Source organism: Vigna umbellata, chromosome 11, assembly GCF_029865625.1.
Source record: "Vigna umbellata cultivar VRB3 chromosome 11, Vumbellata_1.0, whole genome shotgun sequence".
NCBI lineage: Eukaryota > Viridiplantae > Streptophyta > Magnoliopsida > Fabales > Fabaceae > Vigna > Vigna umbellata.
In genome coordinates this window covers 28,471,380-28,489,290 of record NC_142175.1, presented here as the reverse complement: position 1 = coordinate 28,489,290, position 17,911 = coordinate 28,471,380, and the positions used below count along the sequence as shown (strand labels likewise).

The 17,911-nt window shown below is 28.5% G+C and overlaps 1 protein-coding gene across 2 annotated transcripts; it reads left to right on the top strand.

Annotated features, from left to right (window-relative positions):
• Positions 1 to 8,316: 8,316 nt before the first annotated feature.
• On the top strand, positions 8,317 to 11,391 carry LOC124841795 (protein IQ-DOMAIN 17-like). Of its 2 annotated transcripts, none has more exons than XM_047318136.2 (5): positions 8,317 to 8,788; positions 8,895 to 9,185; positions 9,294 to 9,551; positions 9,773 to 9,910; positions 10,102 to 11,391. In XM_047318136.2, exons 1-5 carry the CDS (start codon positions 8,657 to 8,659, stop codon positions 10,921 to 10,923), a joined length of 1,641 nt encoding a protein of 546 aa, XP_047174092.1. In that variant the 5' UTR covers positions 8,317 to 8,656; the 3' UTR covers positions 10,924 to 11,391. The 2 variants fall into 2 exon arrangements, with proteins under 2 accessions (XP_047174092.1, XP_047174093.1); XM_047318137.2 differs by having other exon boundaries at positions 8,318 to 8,788; positions 9,294 to 9,539.
• The last annotated feature ends 6,520 nt before the right edge of the window (positions 11,392 to 17,911 follow it).

Genomic DNA, 17,911 nt, shown 5'->3' with positions numbered 1-17,911 from the left:
GACAAACTAACTTATTTCAGTCCTATTTTATGTCATATTTCATTTTCGATAAACAATACCAATACCAAAATGAATTATATTAACCTACTTTACATCCGTATTTAAATAAGTTTAACATTCTTATAATTGACATCAAATTTATTTTACTTGTGATATATTTATTTTTTAAAAATAAAAATAAAAGTTACTTTATTTAATAAATTAATGTTTCTTCCCAATATTCTAAACAAACTCTAGGTTTTTTTTAATTTATCTTTATCAATTATGAATCAGCAAACAATATTCAAAGTTTACCATTCTATATTATTACTTACAATGATCTAGTTTGTATTTCCAGTACGAATCGACCAAATCATTTTTTTTTTCTTAAATAAAAATATATAACCATCTCAGTAGACAAAACTTAACTATAGAATTTTGATGAAGTTAAATCGGTTTGGTTTTCGCAAATAAATAGTTTAAATTTATGCCAAATTAAAGTTACTATATGCCGTCGCTCTAAATTTTTATTTTAAAAGTAGTCGTTTAGGATTAGGAAAAGAAAGTAAAGTTTGTGAGAAATAAATATTATGTTTATTGATAATTCATTTATGTTTATTAAAAGTTGAAGTATTTAAACAATTTAAAAGTTAAAATGAATTCCTATTAAGAGTAATAAAAAATTAAAAAATGTAGATAAATTAATAATTTATAGCAAATCTTGTTAAGGCAATATTCTTCTTCAAATATCCTTCTATTCTTCTGTTTCTTTAAATCCATAGATGCATTTTTGTTTTAAAAAATGTTGTTGTGAGGCCTTCAGGCCTTGTATTGTAGCAATTAGTTTTGAAGAAAGCCAGGGAATTCCTTTCTTCAACTCATGTTTTCTTCCTGCACCTATACTTGTTAAAATTTCAATCTGTAATTACAGTTTTGAACTGTACAATCACTAAATATTTTGAATTATAAAATTTGAAATATAAATTTATATTATAAATTATATAATTCACTATACAAATTTGAAAAATAATTTAAAATATAAATTACATTATAAATTGATACAATCTATAACACAAAATTATATTTTAAATTATATAATCTGTAACGTAAATTTGAAAAACAATTTCATAATACAAATTATATTTTTAATTGTGCAATTAATTTGTACTACAAACTTTTCTTCTAGATTATACTACCTATAAAGTAAATTTAAATAATTAATCTAATACACAAATTACATTGTGCACTCCAAAATGCAAATTACAATTATGCAATAGTACAGGGATTATTGAATCTTGAATTTAAATTCCAGTCTTTCATCTCCTATTCTCATATTCTTCCTTACATTTCATACTTGTGCGACCTTTACATTTGTTTGTTGTCTCTCTTGTCCTCGAACTTACTTTCATTTGAATGTTTGCAGTTCCACATGTGATTTTTATGGGATGCCAAAGGTTTGGGTGAAATTTTTTGAATGCCAAAGGGTCGACATTTTGAGGAGAATATAGGAAAGTGAAGGTAGAGATGAAGGTGGAAGAAGATGGAATGGAAATGAAGGTGAAAGAAGAAGAAGATGATAGCATAAAGGTGGAGGAAAGTATAAAGGAGAGAGAAGAAGATGAGAACAAATTTGACTTTTCACTTTGCTTATAGAGGTGCAGAAAGAACGTATGGAGGTACAGGTAGAAATATCCAGAAAACTGATGTAAGCAAGGTCCACTGTTCACTGCCACAAACATGGTGTGGGTCAACTGACCCACCAATGAAAAAAACCAAAATAATAAAATGATTTTTTTATTTCTTTAAAATTATGACATTATTGAAAACTGATGACTATAATTATTTTTCTTCAGTCACCATGTCACTTGTCAGCTAATTTTTTCATTCATATTTTTGTCTATTTTTTTCCCACAATTTTGAAGTTATTTACTCATGTACAGCAGGTCCATGGCGGTATTTTTAAAATACAATAAACTAAGCTTAATTGTTAATTTTATAATTAACGTGTCAAGAATGTTTATAATTAGTGAATTTTTTATCCTTTTCTTTGTCACAAGTGGATAATTTTTCAAGATATTAATGTTTATTAGTGATAACTTTTTAGAAAAATAATTTATATTTTTAAAAGATTTAAAATGTTATATATTAAAATATGTTATTTCACTAAAAAAATTAGAAGTTTATGAAAATATTCGGATTAGATAATACTGAAGATTTCAAATTTTATTAAAATAATAATACTTCAAAATTCTTGCATATTCTCTTTTTCCATCTAAATTTTTTTGTTGTCATCAATTTAAAAAATAATAATAATAAAATTCAACTGAGGTTCACACAAAAATGTCATTAGCTCAGTAACTCACGTATTGATAAAATTCTCTATAATCGTAAAATTATTTATATTTATTTTTAATTTAGTACTATATTTTATTGATATTAAATTTATTAATATATGATATAATTGTTTAATAATTATAAAATAAATTACTGACATATAATTTATACTATTCAAAATCATCATAGTATGAAGTATATTAATTCAATCTTACGAAACTATAAAAATATGATATTTATATAATTATATTAAACCAACAAAATTCTATACAAACACCAACAATTATTAACGTTTTAAGAAAATCTTTCGCTATTGATGATTTCTCATTTTTGAAAGGTATCTTTAAATCTGTATATTTATCTTATCACACCAATAAGGTGTACAAAAGAAAGTGAAAAACAAACATAAGAAACACAAAGCATAAAAGAGTAAGTTAACCTAAAACCAATAAATCATAATATATATATATATATATATATATATATATATATAAATTAAACATGAATAAAATACAAAGAATACATATGAATATAAAAGATGACTCTAAACTCAATTATCCAAATATATATCCTTGACATTAGAATTCACTAGAAACTTGCACTTGTAGTAGTCTTTATACTTTATATAGCCATAAAACAAAGGGGTTATCACCCCACTACTCACGAGGTTAATCTCATTCGCGCCTAAAACCAAACAAAGTCTAATGAGTAGGACCTCCTACGACTCTCATCACATAACATATTATACTTTACATAAGTATGAATGGTTATTAGAGTATCATGATACTTCTTTACTAGCATTTTATGTCAATGCATACACTAAGGTTACCACGACAAATAATTTCTCCTTGAAATTCCTTAAACACAATCATCGTAAATATGTTCTATCATAAATCTATTTCAAACAACCATAGAAGAAACAATGTCAACATACGAACTAGCGCTCAACGACAACACTCACCACCAAACCTCTTGCAAAAATTGACACTCAACGCCATTATTCTCATAAATAGTGGCCCTTAACTATGCCTTGTTATCACTCAACGTTAAAGCATTCACAAAGTCACGATGCTTAGCAATACAAATTGGCACTCAACAGACCGAAGCTAAAATTCTTCCAAACCTACACAACGAGGTTAGTGCTCGACGTCGTTCTACTATCTCTTAGATACCGGTAGATGCATTTTTGTGATTTTGAAAGAACTTGGACCTATTCACTTACTCAAATTGATACTCTTTTCTTAGTACATTGGTTCAAATTAGTTTTAAAACATGAGACCTTGTACCAATTTGCTCAATTGCTCAGATTCTAAATTTTCTCAATCAAAACAAAATCAATAAAACACTTAATTAAGAAACAATCCTCCAAACCATACAAATCAAATAACCCTCTTTCACCCAATTTAGATCACATAACAGTCAAATTCCACCCTCAAAATGAAATCAATCATCAACATGCAAAATATCAATTTGATAAAACCTATGCCCACAAATCAAGACTAACTTTCCTTACCTGTTAAAACTGCTTAACAAAGTTTTAGACACCCAAAACACCTTTAGCTCCACAAGATAATCTACATATACTTAAGAAAAACACAATAATGATCAAGACATAATGTTATGATCATTTATCAACAAAGATTCATACTAATGATTAAAAAGACACATGCAAGTGAAAGAAGACTCACATGCAATCGCAAATAGAAATAAATCAAGAAAAAGGGTTAAAACTCGTCTTATGCACACAGAGAAACTAATGGATTCAAATTGAAGAACTCGTTGTTAGATCAATTTTACAGTTTCGATTCTTTAATTTGACAAGTAAAATAAACTCTTAGAAAAAAGTATAACAATTCTAAAAAAGTGATTTATAGATAAATTATGTATTTTAAATAGAGCTGTCAAAACGGGTAACCCGGCTCGACCCAGACAGACCCATCACGGGTTGGTTACTTAGTGAGCTAACCCAACCCGGCTCACTTAACGAACTGAAAAAATTCGAACTCGGCCTGACCTACCACAAGTTAGTGGATTAAACGAGTTGACTCACTGATTTATTTAATTATAAATTTTTGTTAAAATAAAAAAAATTCAATTTTTTAATTCAAATTTAAATAAATTTCACATTAAAATGATGTTAAACTCGAAAGACAATTCAAAATAAAATAAAGTATCATACAATACAAGCGTAATCCAAAAATATGTACAAAAGACCAACAAATAAGTTTTTAATATTGATAATTTTTGTATCACTTTTCATTTATAATATTAGAGTCTTGAATAAATAAATCTATAATATTTTCTCTTTTAAAACATCTTCTTTATCACCATCTACAATATAATAAAAAAAAATGCTAACTAATAATATTGAAACACAAAATAATAAATAATTTAATTTAATTACATGGGTTGGTGAGTCAACCCGACTCACCAAGGGTTCAATCCGAGTTAGCCAAGTTAAAAATTAACCTCCATAAAAAAATTACATCTTTTTTAAACTTAACTCAACTCAAATCCGTGATGAGACTGGTTGACTCGCGGGTTACAACCCATGTTGACAACAATAATTTTAAAATAATAAAACTTGTTCAAACAAAACTATTTATATTAAAATCTTTCGGTTTAAAATAATGGAATCTTACTAATTTTTTTAAGCACTATTACTTTTAAAATATCAATTTTTTATATCTATACGTTATATCAACTTAAAACAAATACACACTAATTTTACAAATATATATAAGGAAAATGATACTTGAACAACCATTTTTGACAACATTTAGACACGCGCACACGTGTCAAAATCTGAGTGGTCCAGTTGGAAAAATTAAATGAAAATGGACCACTCAGATTTTGACACGTGTGCGCGTGTCTAAATGTTGTCAAAAATGGTTGTTCAAGTGTCATTTTCCTATATATAATTTCCAAATTCAATGCTTAATAACTTGATAAAACAACATTATTTTTATTTGTTTTTTTCTCGTAGAAAAACACTAATTTTTTTATCTATTCACTAATATAACCACTACCCAATAGCTCTAAAGGCCATATATATTTGACATCTTTATCATTTCATTTAAATATAAGGGGCTGAAGTAATTATGGAAAAGTTAATGATATGCCAAAATAATGCCCCACAATATTAAATCAATATAACATTTAGTTGTTTGTATAGTCAAGAATTTAGATTCTTTACTGAATTTTTTACAATATATTATTGAGGATTAATATTTGATGGTAGCATCTTGCTTCTCAGATAGGAAACTATTTTGGAGCCATAAATGCTTGACAAATGACTTCATCCCTTGAAAGCAATAGAATTTTAAGTGTTCCTTCCTCTGCCTCACTCCACAACACATGTTAAAAAGTACGCATATGCACAACATAAGAAAACAAACTAATCTAGTCAAGTGCATGCTGGGAAAAACACTTCATACAATGTTGTTCTTGTCTCTGAATCTTCATTATTTTATTTCATCAAACTGAAAATAAAGAAAATATAGAAAATAAATATAAAAAGGTTGGCTGAATAGAGATTGATGATGTAGAGAATCTAGAAGAGTTTGACTGGTCTGGAGAGTGAAGAAGGAAGTAAAAGTGGAAGCATGATGGAGTTTGGTTAAGGATTAAGACAATAGTTTCATTGATATTTGTGTCATCTGATTTTGCTGCAAAAGATGCAAATTATTTTTACCAAGTAAGGACACATGATGATGCAGGTTCCTATGAGAATCCACCATGGTCCATCCCTCATCTGATCACACCACGTGACACCATGAGACACCTCATTTTTTAACCTAATTATTTAGTCCCAAAAAGAAATACTCACTTTTTCTCATTCCATTATAGAAAAAGCCACTTTTGGCTTCTCTCTTCCCCACCCTTGCATTGCTTTATTCTACTATCTTCAATTATTATTCATTAACATTATAAAGCTTAATGTAGCTTCTGACACTTCCACCTTTGCCACAAAAATCCATAACTTTATATTAATCTTCTTTCAAATTAATATTCTTTATATGCTGCCTCTCTCACACGTACACCCTGTTTTTCGCTGCCTTTAAATAATTCAATTCGGTAACCATGTGCCACTCAACATAATCTTTATCTATATTTTTACTCATTATTTTATTTTCTTCTTCTCATTGGTCAATAAAATTCACATTGCACTCCTTATCCAGCCAATATTAAAATTAAATAAACTTTCAAATCTTATATTTTAAATTAGTGATAACTTAAACTATTGGAGATTTAGATTAAACCACACCCGAAATAACCAAATATAAATGAATAGAAACGAATTTCATTTTACTAAACTTATTTAATAAAAATTAGATTAATTTAAATTTTACTTTTTCAAATAACTTGTAAAACAAGAGTTGTCGTTTTGTATATAAATCATTTTAATATTGAGAAATTGACATATTGAAAAACTTATAAGAATACACATAAGTTATGATTACTTATACAAACTATTCACTTAGAATATTCTTGGGAACATTCACTTCATCTTAATTGTATGAGTTTTGTAATTTAAGTAATTTATTCACAAGATTTCTCATATGAGAATGAAGTGGTAAAAGTTAATGTTATATTTTCCTTTTTGTCATTTTTGTTAGGGTTTAAAAGTGAGTTGGAGCACATATATTATAAACTGGGTTGTTAAATAATATATAAGTGAACGGGAACTCATAAAATCACCTTTTTAGAAAGTTTTGGATAAATATGAGTAACATAACATCTTTTATTAAGTTGTTCTCATCATATTTTTTTAAATAAGTTAAAAAATTTGAATTTAGTTTGAGTTTGACCTATTATCATACAATTTTCATCTATTTAATAAAAAATAAATATGTATTTTAAAATTCTTCTGTCACATTAATAAGTTAAATATAATTATTGAATATATAAATAAATATAAATTTTGCACATATATTTTTAAAAGTAATACTACTTATATTTTTAATACATAGTAATTATTTTACAAAATGAATTGATATTTTATATTACAGTTTAAACCAAAATAAATCGGTTTAATTGAAGTCGTAATCTTTAATTTAACCTAATTTTATCATAGAAATGTGTTATGTCATTATAAAATCAAATCTATTTTCATGTATTTATGTATACATTTTTTTTAACTTTACATTCTAGTAATATTTTTAAACTAAAATAATTAATTTATCAATTTTATCTTTTGAAACATATTTTTTATTTTTATATCTTTTAAATTTAACTAACTACTTTTAAATTAAATTGACTATTCAAAATAAAAAATTATCTATAAAATAAATAAAAAATAATTTTATTATAAAATTATGTATATTTATTTTTATAATTTTTATAATTTTGGTTATTGCAGAAAAAAGTAAATACATATTAATATCTAATAAAATGAATCATAAATTTATAAATTAATTATTTATATTGTTAAAAAGTATACATGTGCATATGGTTTTATTTATATTTAATAAATAAATTATAAACTTATAAATATATTATTTATATTGTTATTTGAATATATTTAATTTATTTCAATGATGGACTTTGTTTTTTTTATTTAATTTTGAAGTTGTAAAAAATCCATTGTTTTTTAAAAAAATATTAATTTTTTGTTTGAACTAAAGTTTATAAACTTAAGTTAAATATTTTTCAAAATTTTATGTTTAACTTCATTTTAGATTCAAGGTAAGATTGCAATAAAATTCAATTTAAAATCAAGGTTATCTGAAAATCAATTTAAACCGTCAAACTAGATACAAAACATGCACACAGTTTATTGTCATTCATGGAACGCAAGGCTTATGTAAGCACACCTTATGACAGTCTGTAACATTATTTTATAATTGAAAGTATATAATTTAATTTAACTCTAGAAAAATGCAAATACGTCTGTGCATAATCTTTTTTATCTGTTTTATGCTTCATTGGTCAATAAGTCAATAAATATTCAGCACAATATTGAAATCAAATGAAGAGTAATTGAATCATGGTGTGTTACATGTAGTTTTGTAAGGATTTTAAAGCGGGGTGACTAAGATATTTCACTCACGACAGAACCATGAGGAGGACAATGTTACTGTAGCATTGCTCAACTGTGTTGTGTTGTGTACTTGTTAAAATTAATAACAAAGACTGAACAAGAGCTCCATTAGTGTCGTGTTGGCCTTCTCCTTGTTTTTTCTTCTGTCTATTTTCTCCAGACAAGGTTAAAGGAGGTTGAGTCGAGCCTCAACCTTTCTTCTGTCTTTAACTCCTCATTACAAGTTATTTTCTGGCTCTTTCTGAGGGCTGTTTTTAGTGGTTCAAGCTGTAAATGCCGCCGTCTCTGAGATAGATTTACATGGGGAAGAAGGGAAGTGGTAGTTCGTGGTTAACTGCTGTCAAAAGGGCATTCAGATCTCCCACCAAAGACAGTGACAAAAGGAGTGGTAGAAGAAGAGAAGACTGTGATCAAGAAGAAGACGAAGAAAAGGTTCTTTTGTGTTTTTTAAGTGTTTCCTTTCTTGACAGATTAATTTAGTCTCAGCTCTTAGATCATGAGAATGAGCACTCAGCACTCTTCTGTTTTAATTTTGCAGAAAAGGGAAAAGAGAAGATGGATTTTCAGGAAGACTCACATGAGTCAGGAAGGAGTGAACAACAACAACAGTACTCAACAAAAGTTGAAGCATGATGTGGCGGCAGCTGGTGGGGTTTCAAGGACAGACCAGGATCAGAAGCATGCACTTGCTGTGGCGGTGGCCACAGCAGAAGCTGCCATGGCGACCGCTCAGGCGGCCGTGGAGGTGGCAAGGTTGAACAAACCTGCTAGCCATGCAAGGGAGCATTATGCTGCTGTTGTGATCCAAACAGCTTTCAGAGGGTATCTGGTAAGTATCCTGAACAGATCTGAATTGCAAAATTGTTAAGATTTTACCAGGAATTACCATGGTAAATCAATCAATTAACCTGAATGAGTTTTGTTTTTTCCTTTGAAGGCCAGAAGAGCACTTCGTGCACTAAAGGGGTTGGTGAAGTTGCAAGCTTTGGTTAGGGGTCACAATGTTAGGAAGCAGGCAAAGATGACCCTTAGATGCATGCAGGCTTTGGTTAGAGTTCAAGCAAGGGTCCTTGACCAGCGCATAAGGTCTTCACTTGACGGTAGCAGAAAATCCACTTTCAGTGATACCGCCAGTGTTTGGGACTCTCGGTATCTTCAGGATATTTCAGATAGGAAATCAGTAGTAAGTGAGAGGGTATTTGTTTAAACCATCTCTGGTGGTCATTGATCAAACTTTATGTACTTCTTCTTGTTTTAAAGTATCAATAGTTATGTTTGAAAAACTAGAAAGGAAAAAGTACATTTTTTGTTTACATAAAGCAAGGGAATAGTCTTCATTTCTATATTCTTAATGAAGCAGGTTTGGAAAAAAGGGGGTTTCTGTGTTTGAATTGTTTGATGTGGTTGTTTTGTCAGTCAAGAGAGGGGAGCAGCATTGCAGATGACTGGGATGAACGTCCACACACAGTTGAAGAAGTGAAGGCTATGTTGCAGCAGAGGAAGGAAGCTGCAATGAAGAGAGACAAGACCTTGTCCCACGCCTTTTCTCAACAGGTTCTGAAAATTGAATTAATTTCATTGACTCTGTTTGGTGGAATTGATTGGAAAGTGCTTTTATTGATTATTGAAATTGAATTAATTTCATTGACTCGATTCGGTGACTGATTGTGAAATGTGTTTAATTGATTCTTGAAATGGCATTAACTTTCCTTGACTTGGAATGGTTGATTGATTGTGATGCATAGATTTGGAGGAATGGTAGGACATCATCAATTGGAAACGAAGATGAGTTGGAAGAGAGACCAAAATGGCTAGATCGGTGGATGGCCACAAAGCCATGGGAGAACAGAGGAAGAGCTTCAACTGATCAGAGAGACCCAATCAAGACTGTGGAGATTGACACATCTCAGCCATATTCATATCTAGGAACCAATTACAGAAGATCACATCCAAATTATCAATATAACCCAAACCACCATCAACCACAAAGGCATTCCATTGGTTCACCACTCCACAGATCTCACCAAAATGGATCCCTTCACCAGTCCCCTGCAACCCCTTCTCCTGCCAAATCAAGACCCATCCAAGTCCGGTCAGCAAGCCCTCGTTGCATCAGAGAAGACAGAAACTACCCCACTTCCCAAACACCAAGCTTGAGGTCAAATTACCATTACACTGGAAACTTGTACCAAAATGGAAGGGCTGCGGGAACTGGAAGTAGTAGTAGTAATGGTGCTACATTGCCGAATTACATGGCGGCAACGGAGTCTGCAAAGGCTCGAATCCGGTCACAAAGCGCGCCGAGGCAGAGGCCGTCGACACCAGAGAGGGACAGGGTTGGATCAGCAAAGAAAAGGCTTTCTTTTCCTGCTCCTGACCCTTATAGCGTGGGAGTGAGTTATGGAAATTACGGGCACAGTTTGAGGAGTCCAAGCTTCAAGAGTGTGAGTGGATCACACTTTGGGTTGGAGCAGCAGTCAAATTACTCCTCTTGCTGCACTGAAAGTCTTGGTGGTGGTGAGGTTTCTCCTTCTTCAACCGGTGACCTTAGGAGGTGGTTGAGATGATTTGTTGCTACTTTAATGAGAAGAAACATGACCGGACCCATTAGCTCATCATCATCATCATCATCCCCATTCACTTCTACCATTTCATTTATTTGGGCTTTTGTGATTTTAGAGTTAATTTTAGTTTAACCCTTTGATGTGACCCCAAGAACAAACTTATTTACCGCGGGTGACCTGAATCTGATGTTTAGGAGGAGTAGAGAAGCAAGTACTTTTTCTTGCTAGGAAACTCAGAACGATTTAATGTCTTAGTTTATCATTCGTTTTTCATACTTTTCTCAAGATAAAAAAGTAAGTCCTATGTGGTGGCCTACCTCACTTGGGACCTTGTGTTGATGTTGAAAGAATTGCCTAAACCATTTGAATAGCTTTTAATGGATTGTCCTGTCATAGTAATATGTAAAATTTCGTATTTTAGCATTGCCTTCTCTTAGCAAATTGTACAACCCTCTTTCCTTTCATTGTTTTCTTCTAATCTCTTCAGTTAAACATTACTTGCATGAGCAAAAACATGCGATTATTTATATTCTTCTCACACTCAGCAGGTACGTGAGTCTCGGTCACGTCATATTCTTTGAACCTTTATTATGACTCACTCATGTTGTTCCGTCTATTATGCTACATACTTGAGGTGGGTGGGTTACACGTGAAAGTGAAACTTCAAACTCCTATTTTCAGTACATTATCAAAATGTAGTATTGGATAACTAGTGATGATAATGAATATGCATGCGAAGACACTTTCATAAGGAGATCAACACTAACCATTCTCAACAGAGAATGATTAATTTGCTCAGTATGTTGCACTGTTATTTAGTGTCGGCCATGAAAAACCTTTTCAGGCCCGCAGCATGAAAAGGGTATAAGCAGATACGCTTGAGCATTTAATGAGAAGAGACCATGAACTGTGTCTTACGTTCTGTAGTCTTATACATACCACAGAATCTTTTTATTCCATAGCTCTCGTGCTGCTTTGCGAAACTGTGAGAGCATCTCTTGCAGAAGTAATTTGGTGTGTTACCAAAGTTAAGGAATTGTTTTTAACTGAGTCTATTGTAAGGCACGTCATGTCTAACAAACATTTTTATATGTTAGACACACTTTTCAAGTATTATTATTATTATTATGTTGGGCAATGACACGTTAATATGTTAGTTTTCCAATTTGATTTTCAACATCATTTCAAAATGCATATCCAAAAACATCATAAATAAGTTTGTATTTTCCAGTGAGCGCACATGCCAATGCGTTTTGACACCAATACATGAGTCTTGAGGAATGTAAGATTTATCTTGAGTGTTGATTTTCATTTGTAAAGCATTATTATCATTATGGAAGAAGTTAACATATTTGAAAGTAGTAAAAAATGAAAATAAGAGCTAATAATAGATTATTTGTACTGGTGGATATTTTCTGAACAGGTATTGCATTGTTACAGAGGAGTCCAGCTGGACAGACTTTTGCTCACTGAAACTCATAAATCAGAGTTTCTTGGAATTATGAGCTGTTTGGGGTCCCATCTTACTGAACACCACCACACTACTGGTTAGATGCTTGCTACAAGGAACTTCTAGGCTATATCTAATATTTGCATATTCTGTCGTTACACAAATAAAGTCATTGCTTCAAATTGAAACAACCACTACTAAGTACTAACCATTTCCTTTCTAAGCATTCAGAATTAAAGCACATAAAAACTAGTTTTGCAAAAATACAACTGCCTTAAGTTCTCCAGCTAGATGCAAAACAACGAAAACTTCTCCTATTTTTCTGTCTAAACATTGTACCAAAATCAATTTTGATTTACTTTAAGGTTGTTGAGGAGATGATGGGTGGTACTAATTACTTTGATGTACATAACACAACTAAACAAACGGAGATGATCCAGTGGACTAAGAAGGATGATTATTAACCTGAAATGGAAGAAAAATAATAATTATAAACATTGGAGTAATGTTACTCCAAATATGGACCAACAACGTTGAAGGCTTAGTATGGTCCAGGTGTATTAATTGTTGTAGGAAAAGGATGAAGGGTAAATGTGGAAGGAAAATATTAATTAATATAAGGGCCTCTCTGTTACTTTCATGTAAATTACTTATTGCTTTTAAAGAAATACTTGTTTACATTTTCAGGTTCTTGAAGATCTTCAAACAAGTACAATTGAAACTATATGTGTACTCTGGTTCAATTTAGTCCTTGCGTAATTAATTAATACTTCTTTTCTTTAACTAACTCCAAAGTGCTCAACATTAAGGTACATTTTAATATTATATAATATTTTTATATGTGCCTCACTATATTAGCCTAGCCAGAATTAGTTAGGTTTATTTTGTAGATTATTCAAAAAAACATTAGTTAATGCTGTGTCTAATATGCAGATTTAATTTTATATATACACACATATATATTAATGGAAAATAGTAATAAGTTCAAAATGTTAGAGAAAAGCTGTGTATAATAATATGATAAAAATGTAATAATCAACATGATGCTATGGCTCTAGGGCCCTCTATTTTACCTACAAGGATAAGGATAAGAAATTTTCTTTTCCCGCCCCTATAATATCTTTTTCCACCCTATAATTATAGGAAATTTATTAAAAAGCCATTGTTTATTATTTGAATTAAAAATATTACTTCTTGTAAAGTATGTGAAATATCTTCTTGAAATAGTTTATCGAATAATACTTCCATTTATTGTTTATGGAAATTTATAATTATTCTTTTAATAATGATTGAGGAATTATTTAAAATACATTTTTTAAATTGTATTTTACATTTTACATTATAAAGTTTGAAATGTATGTTGCTATGTATACTATAATTACATTTTAAATTTTAAATTATATAATCTGATCTTGTATTTCCAATTTTATAACTTAAATTGTAGTCTAAATTATTTGAAAATTACGTAATTTGCAATATTTCCAAAAAGTAGCTGTGTGGAAACCTCAAAAGCACTTCTCCAAACCGAAAAGGGGCACCTACCCTATCTGACCTTAGCCCAATCCGAAAACATCCGGGGACTTTTGTGTACACTTCCAAGGTTTTTCCTTCCACCTCCACCATTTCTCGTTGCACCTCCAAGGTTTTTCCTTACACCTCCAAGCTCATTGTTTTCTCCTTACCAAATTGTATTTACTATGCTTTTTTATATTTAGGAAACCATGTACCCCAAGTCTTTATGCATTTTCTTCTTCTTTTTTTGCTGTACTTTGAAATCCGATGTAAGAAACTCATCAAATTTTAAAATTCAATTAAAAAAATTAACGAAATTTGATCTAGGAATTAATTGGATTTTGAAATCCAATTTAAAAATTCATTGAATTTTGAAATACAATTTAAGAATTTACTAGATTTTGAGATTCAATTTAGGAACTCATAGTTTGAAATTTCATTTAGGAACTCACCAAATTTGAAATTCGATTTAAAAATTCAATAGATTTTCGAATCCGATTTACCAATTCATCAAATTTCGAAATTTATTTATGAAACTCATCAAATTTCAAAGTCTAATATTTATTCTTCCCAATTTCAAAATCTAATATTTATTTCTTTCAAATTTTAAAATCTAATGAACACTCTTATCGGATTTCAAATCGATAATTATTTTTTTAAATTTCAAAATATGGTAAACACTACTATAATATATTTAAGTACTTTAATTCATAAATAATTTATTATTAATACTATTAATGATATTATAACTTATATAATATTATTAATGATAACATAACATATATAATATTATAACTTATACAGTATTAATGATATAATTTTATCATTAATTATTGTAGTAATAATATATCAATTTTTACTATTTTTATTTATTATAACTGAATTCGTCATAAAACCAAATTATATTCTTTAAATAATTAATTTGATTTATGATATTGCTTCATATATTCATTAATAACAATCGATTTACTTTCAAATTAATAATAATTTTTTCATGATACTCTGACACCATAATGTTTCCAATAATTGATAATAGGTTTACATAATAATATAAAATTAAAATTTATACTTTTACTGAGTTTTATGTAATTTGTGGTTCACTTTTTGTTAACTTATTTTAAACTTTATAAACACTAATTAAATTTATTTTGATAAAATTTAATAGGTCACAAAATTTTCCATGCATGCAATAAATAGACTAATATATTTATAATTTAACATTATTATTTAAACAATGAATTATATTATAGCCATTTGATCCCTTATCTATTTTGTGTATAGAAACCCATTTAAAATTTTATATTTAATAAGTTCAAATTTTAATTATTAAGTTTAATAAATATTATATTAAATAGTACAATAACCAAAATTAAATACAAATAATTTATTATTATATTTATTTAGTAATATTTAATCTGATCCTTAAAAAATGAAACATAATAAGTTTTTGAATAAAATTAAAACCCTAATGAATATTACAAAACTTTATCCTATTTTTTAAAATTTGTAACCCTATATAGATTAGTTATTTCTATCTTCATCTAGACTATTTCAAACATTTACAAACAAATATAACTGAACAAACATTAGAGGTGCAGGAGAAACCCCGAATTTCTGTGAGAAAAAATAAAGTCCAACTGGTTGTTTTTAACTTTTTCATAAACAAAAAAAGTTGACAAAAACCAATGTTATGAACCCTCTCTCAAATTGAAAAAAAAAAAACACAAACAATCCCTTTCCAAGTTCATTCAATTAATTATACTTTTAATATTTTGATATAAATTATTAGGCTTAATTATTATTATTTTTTTCACATTCAGATTTTTGTGTCTCGTTTTATTTCTCGTTAGTATCGCTTTAAAAATATTTCTATTTCGTTCTAATACAGTATAATTGCATTAATCACATTTCTTCTGTTAAATTGGAAAAAAAACGAAATTAATTCCGTAATAACGTGACATAAAAGTTTATGACTGTTAACTCTGAACTGTGGAAATGTATTGGGTATAGAATTCATTTAAATTAATTTAAGTCTGCCACGTTAATTTAAGTTTAGAACTCATTTAAATTATTCAAATCTCTCGTAAAGTTGACTGTATTGAGTTTTATTGCTTCTTTTTATTTATATTTTATAAATTAATTTATTAAAATTTTCACTATCGGATAACAAATTTATCAACAACTTTTTCATATGATAATTATTTTTATATACAATTTAAAATATTTATCAATTTTCATCTCTCTAAGTTTCTTACTTTTATTTTATCTATTTTGAAACCATACCCTATCTTATAATAGTGATATGTAAATAATCAATTTTTTCTGAACAAATTTTAATTTAGAGTGAGTATTTTTTTTTCTTTGAAATTGTTTAATAATTTTTATTAGAATTTTAGCTTAATATTAATTTGTTCAATTCAAAAGATTTACGGTCAAAACCAGTTTAACTTTTAATTGAGTTTTGGCTGAGTTAGGTTTACAAAATTTTGGTTATCTTTAACCCTTTCAAGTTATTGTTTGAAATGCCATTAACTATCATTAATGAACTATTGTTAATGAGTTAGACTTAAGAATTTAGTTGAATTTGAACTTGGATGATTAAGTTTATGGATGTTTGGAATGTTAGATAGCCTTTATTCGTTTGGCGGAAACTTGGGGAATGTTGAAAGTATCTTTGAATGATTATTTTGAATTGAAATTATTGAAACATGATTTATGAGTAATAAATGGTTGTACTTGAATATTTTGAATTAAATGGTTTTTTTTGTTAAAGGAAAACCTTTATGATATTTCTGATAAAAAAATATTATTTTTTATATTTTTATGATATTTGTGATAAAAAATATTATTTTTTATATTTTTGTTTAAGTTAAACTTTTTTTCTCAAGAAAAATAAGATTACAGAATTTGACTTTATTTTTAGTATGCATTTCGCTTAAACAAGACTGTCACTCAGACAAACTATTTTATATTATAAATCCTTATTTTGGTTAATGATTTAATGAGATGACCCAATGTTATAATTTATTTCAATGTTGTATTTATTGATATGGTTATTACAATATTTATCAATGAAGTTTATATAATTAGAAATTACTCAAAGTTACTAAAATGAGATGATACATGAATGCTTTGAGTAATGTATCACGTATAGACAATATCTATATATTATAGATATGTATGCAAGAAGAGATCAATTAATAGATATATTTTCTTTTATGTTAATATGTCGATAACTTGATTTATGAGTAAAATGTAAATGTTATATGTATTTGTTATTCATATGAAACCTGATATGACTGTACTTGTTATATGGATAAATGTTCAGAGTTTACGGATCCAATTGTAACATTTCAAAACTTATAGTTTTAAAACTATTAAAAAATTATTATATCTTCAATAAACAAGAAAAATTAATTAAAAAAAGACATATAAAATATAATTATTATTATTTAAAATATAATTATAAATTAAAATTTTATATACAAAATATCTTATATTATTAGTAATATTTACAAAAGAACCTAAGGTTCTTCAAAACATCAAAAATAAATTAAATGATTTTATTTAAGCATCAATACCCATATCACCTAACACCTGTTTTACTGAAATATCTTTTTGTGATCACACCAAATAGGTGATTATTGTCAAGAGAAAGATTCACACAAAACAAATAAACACAAGCAACAAGGTAAGCTAATTTTAAAAGATTCAAATATGCAATTCAATCAATTCAGAATATAACAATTTCATTCTCAAAGTCCATCAAAGAATCAAATTTACGTACATATATCTAGACTCTAGACGTAACAATCCAGATACATATATTGGTGTCGAACTTTTAGGAGACTCGCACATGTGTAGTGAAACAACAAACCACCCAAATTACCACATAAGGTTAATCCATCAAACACATAGTTAGATTGACCCTAGGCTAAAGATCTTTTGCTACTCCTCACCACGTAACATCCCTCTCGACTTGAGATTGAGTGGTTATTTGAATGTTAGAAACATTCCCCCATTTCAGAG

What these genes read in the sequence shown, in the direction of transcription:
- LOC124841795 (XM_047318136.2), top strand. Translation starts at nt 8,657, where the DNA reads ATGGGGAAGAAGGGAAGTGGTAGTTCGTGGTTAACTGCTGTCAAAAGG. An exon ending in CAGCTTTCAGAGGGTATCTG is followed by an intron (nt 9,186 to 9,293) that starts GTAAGTATCCTG and finishes TTTCCTTTGAAG; the next exon opens with GCCAGAAGAGCACTTCGTGC. An exon ending in AATCAGTAGTAAGTGAGAGG is followed by an intron (nt 9,552 to 9,772) that starts GTATTTGTTTAA and finishes TTGTTTTGTCAG; the next exon opens with TCAAGAGAGGGGAGCAGCAT.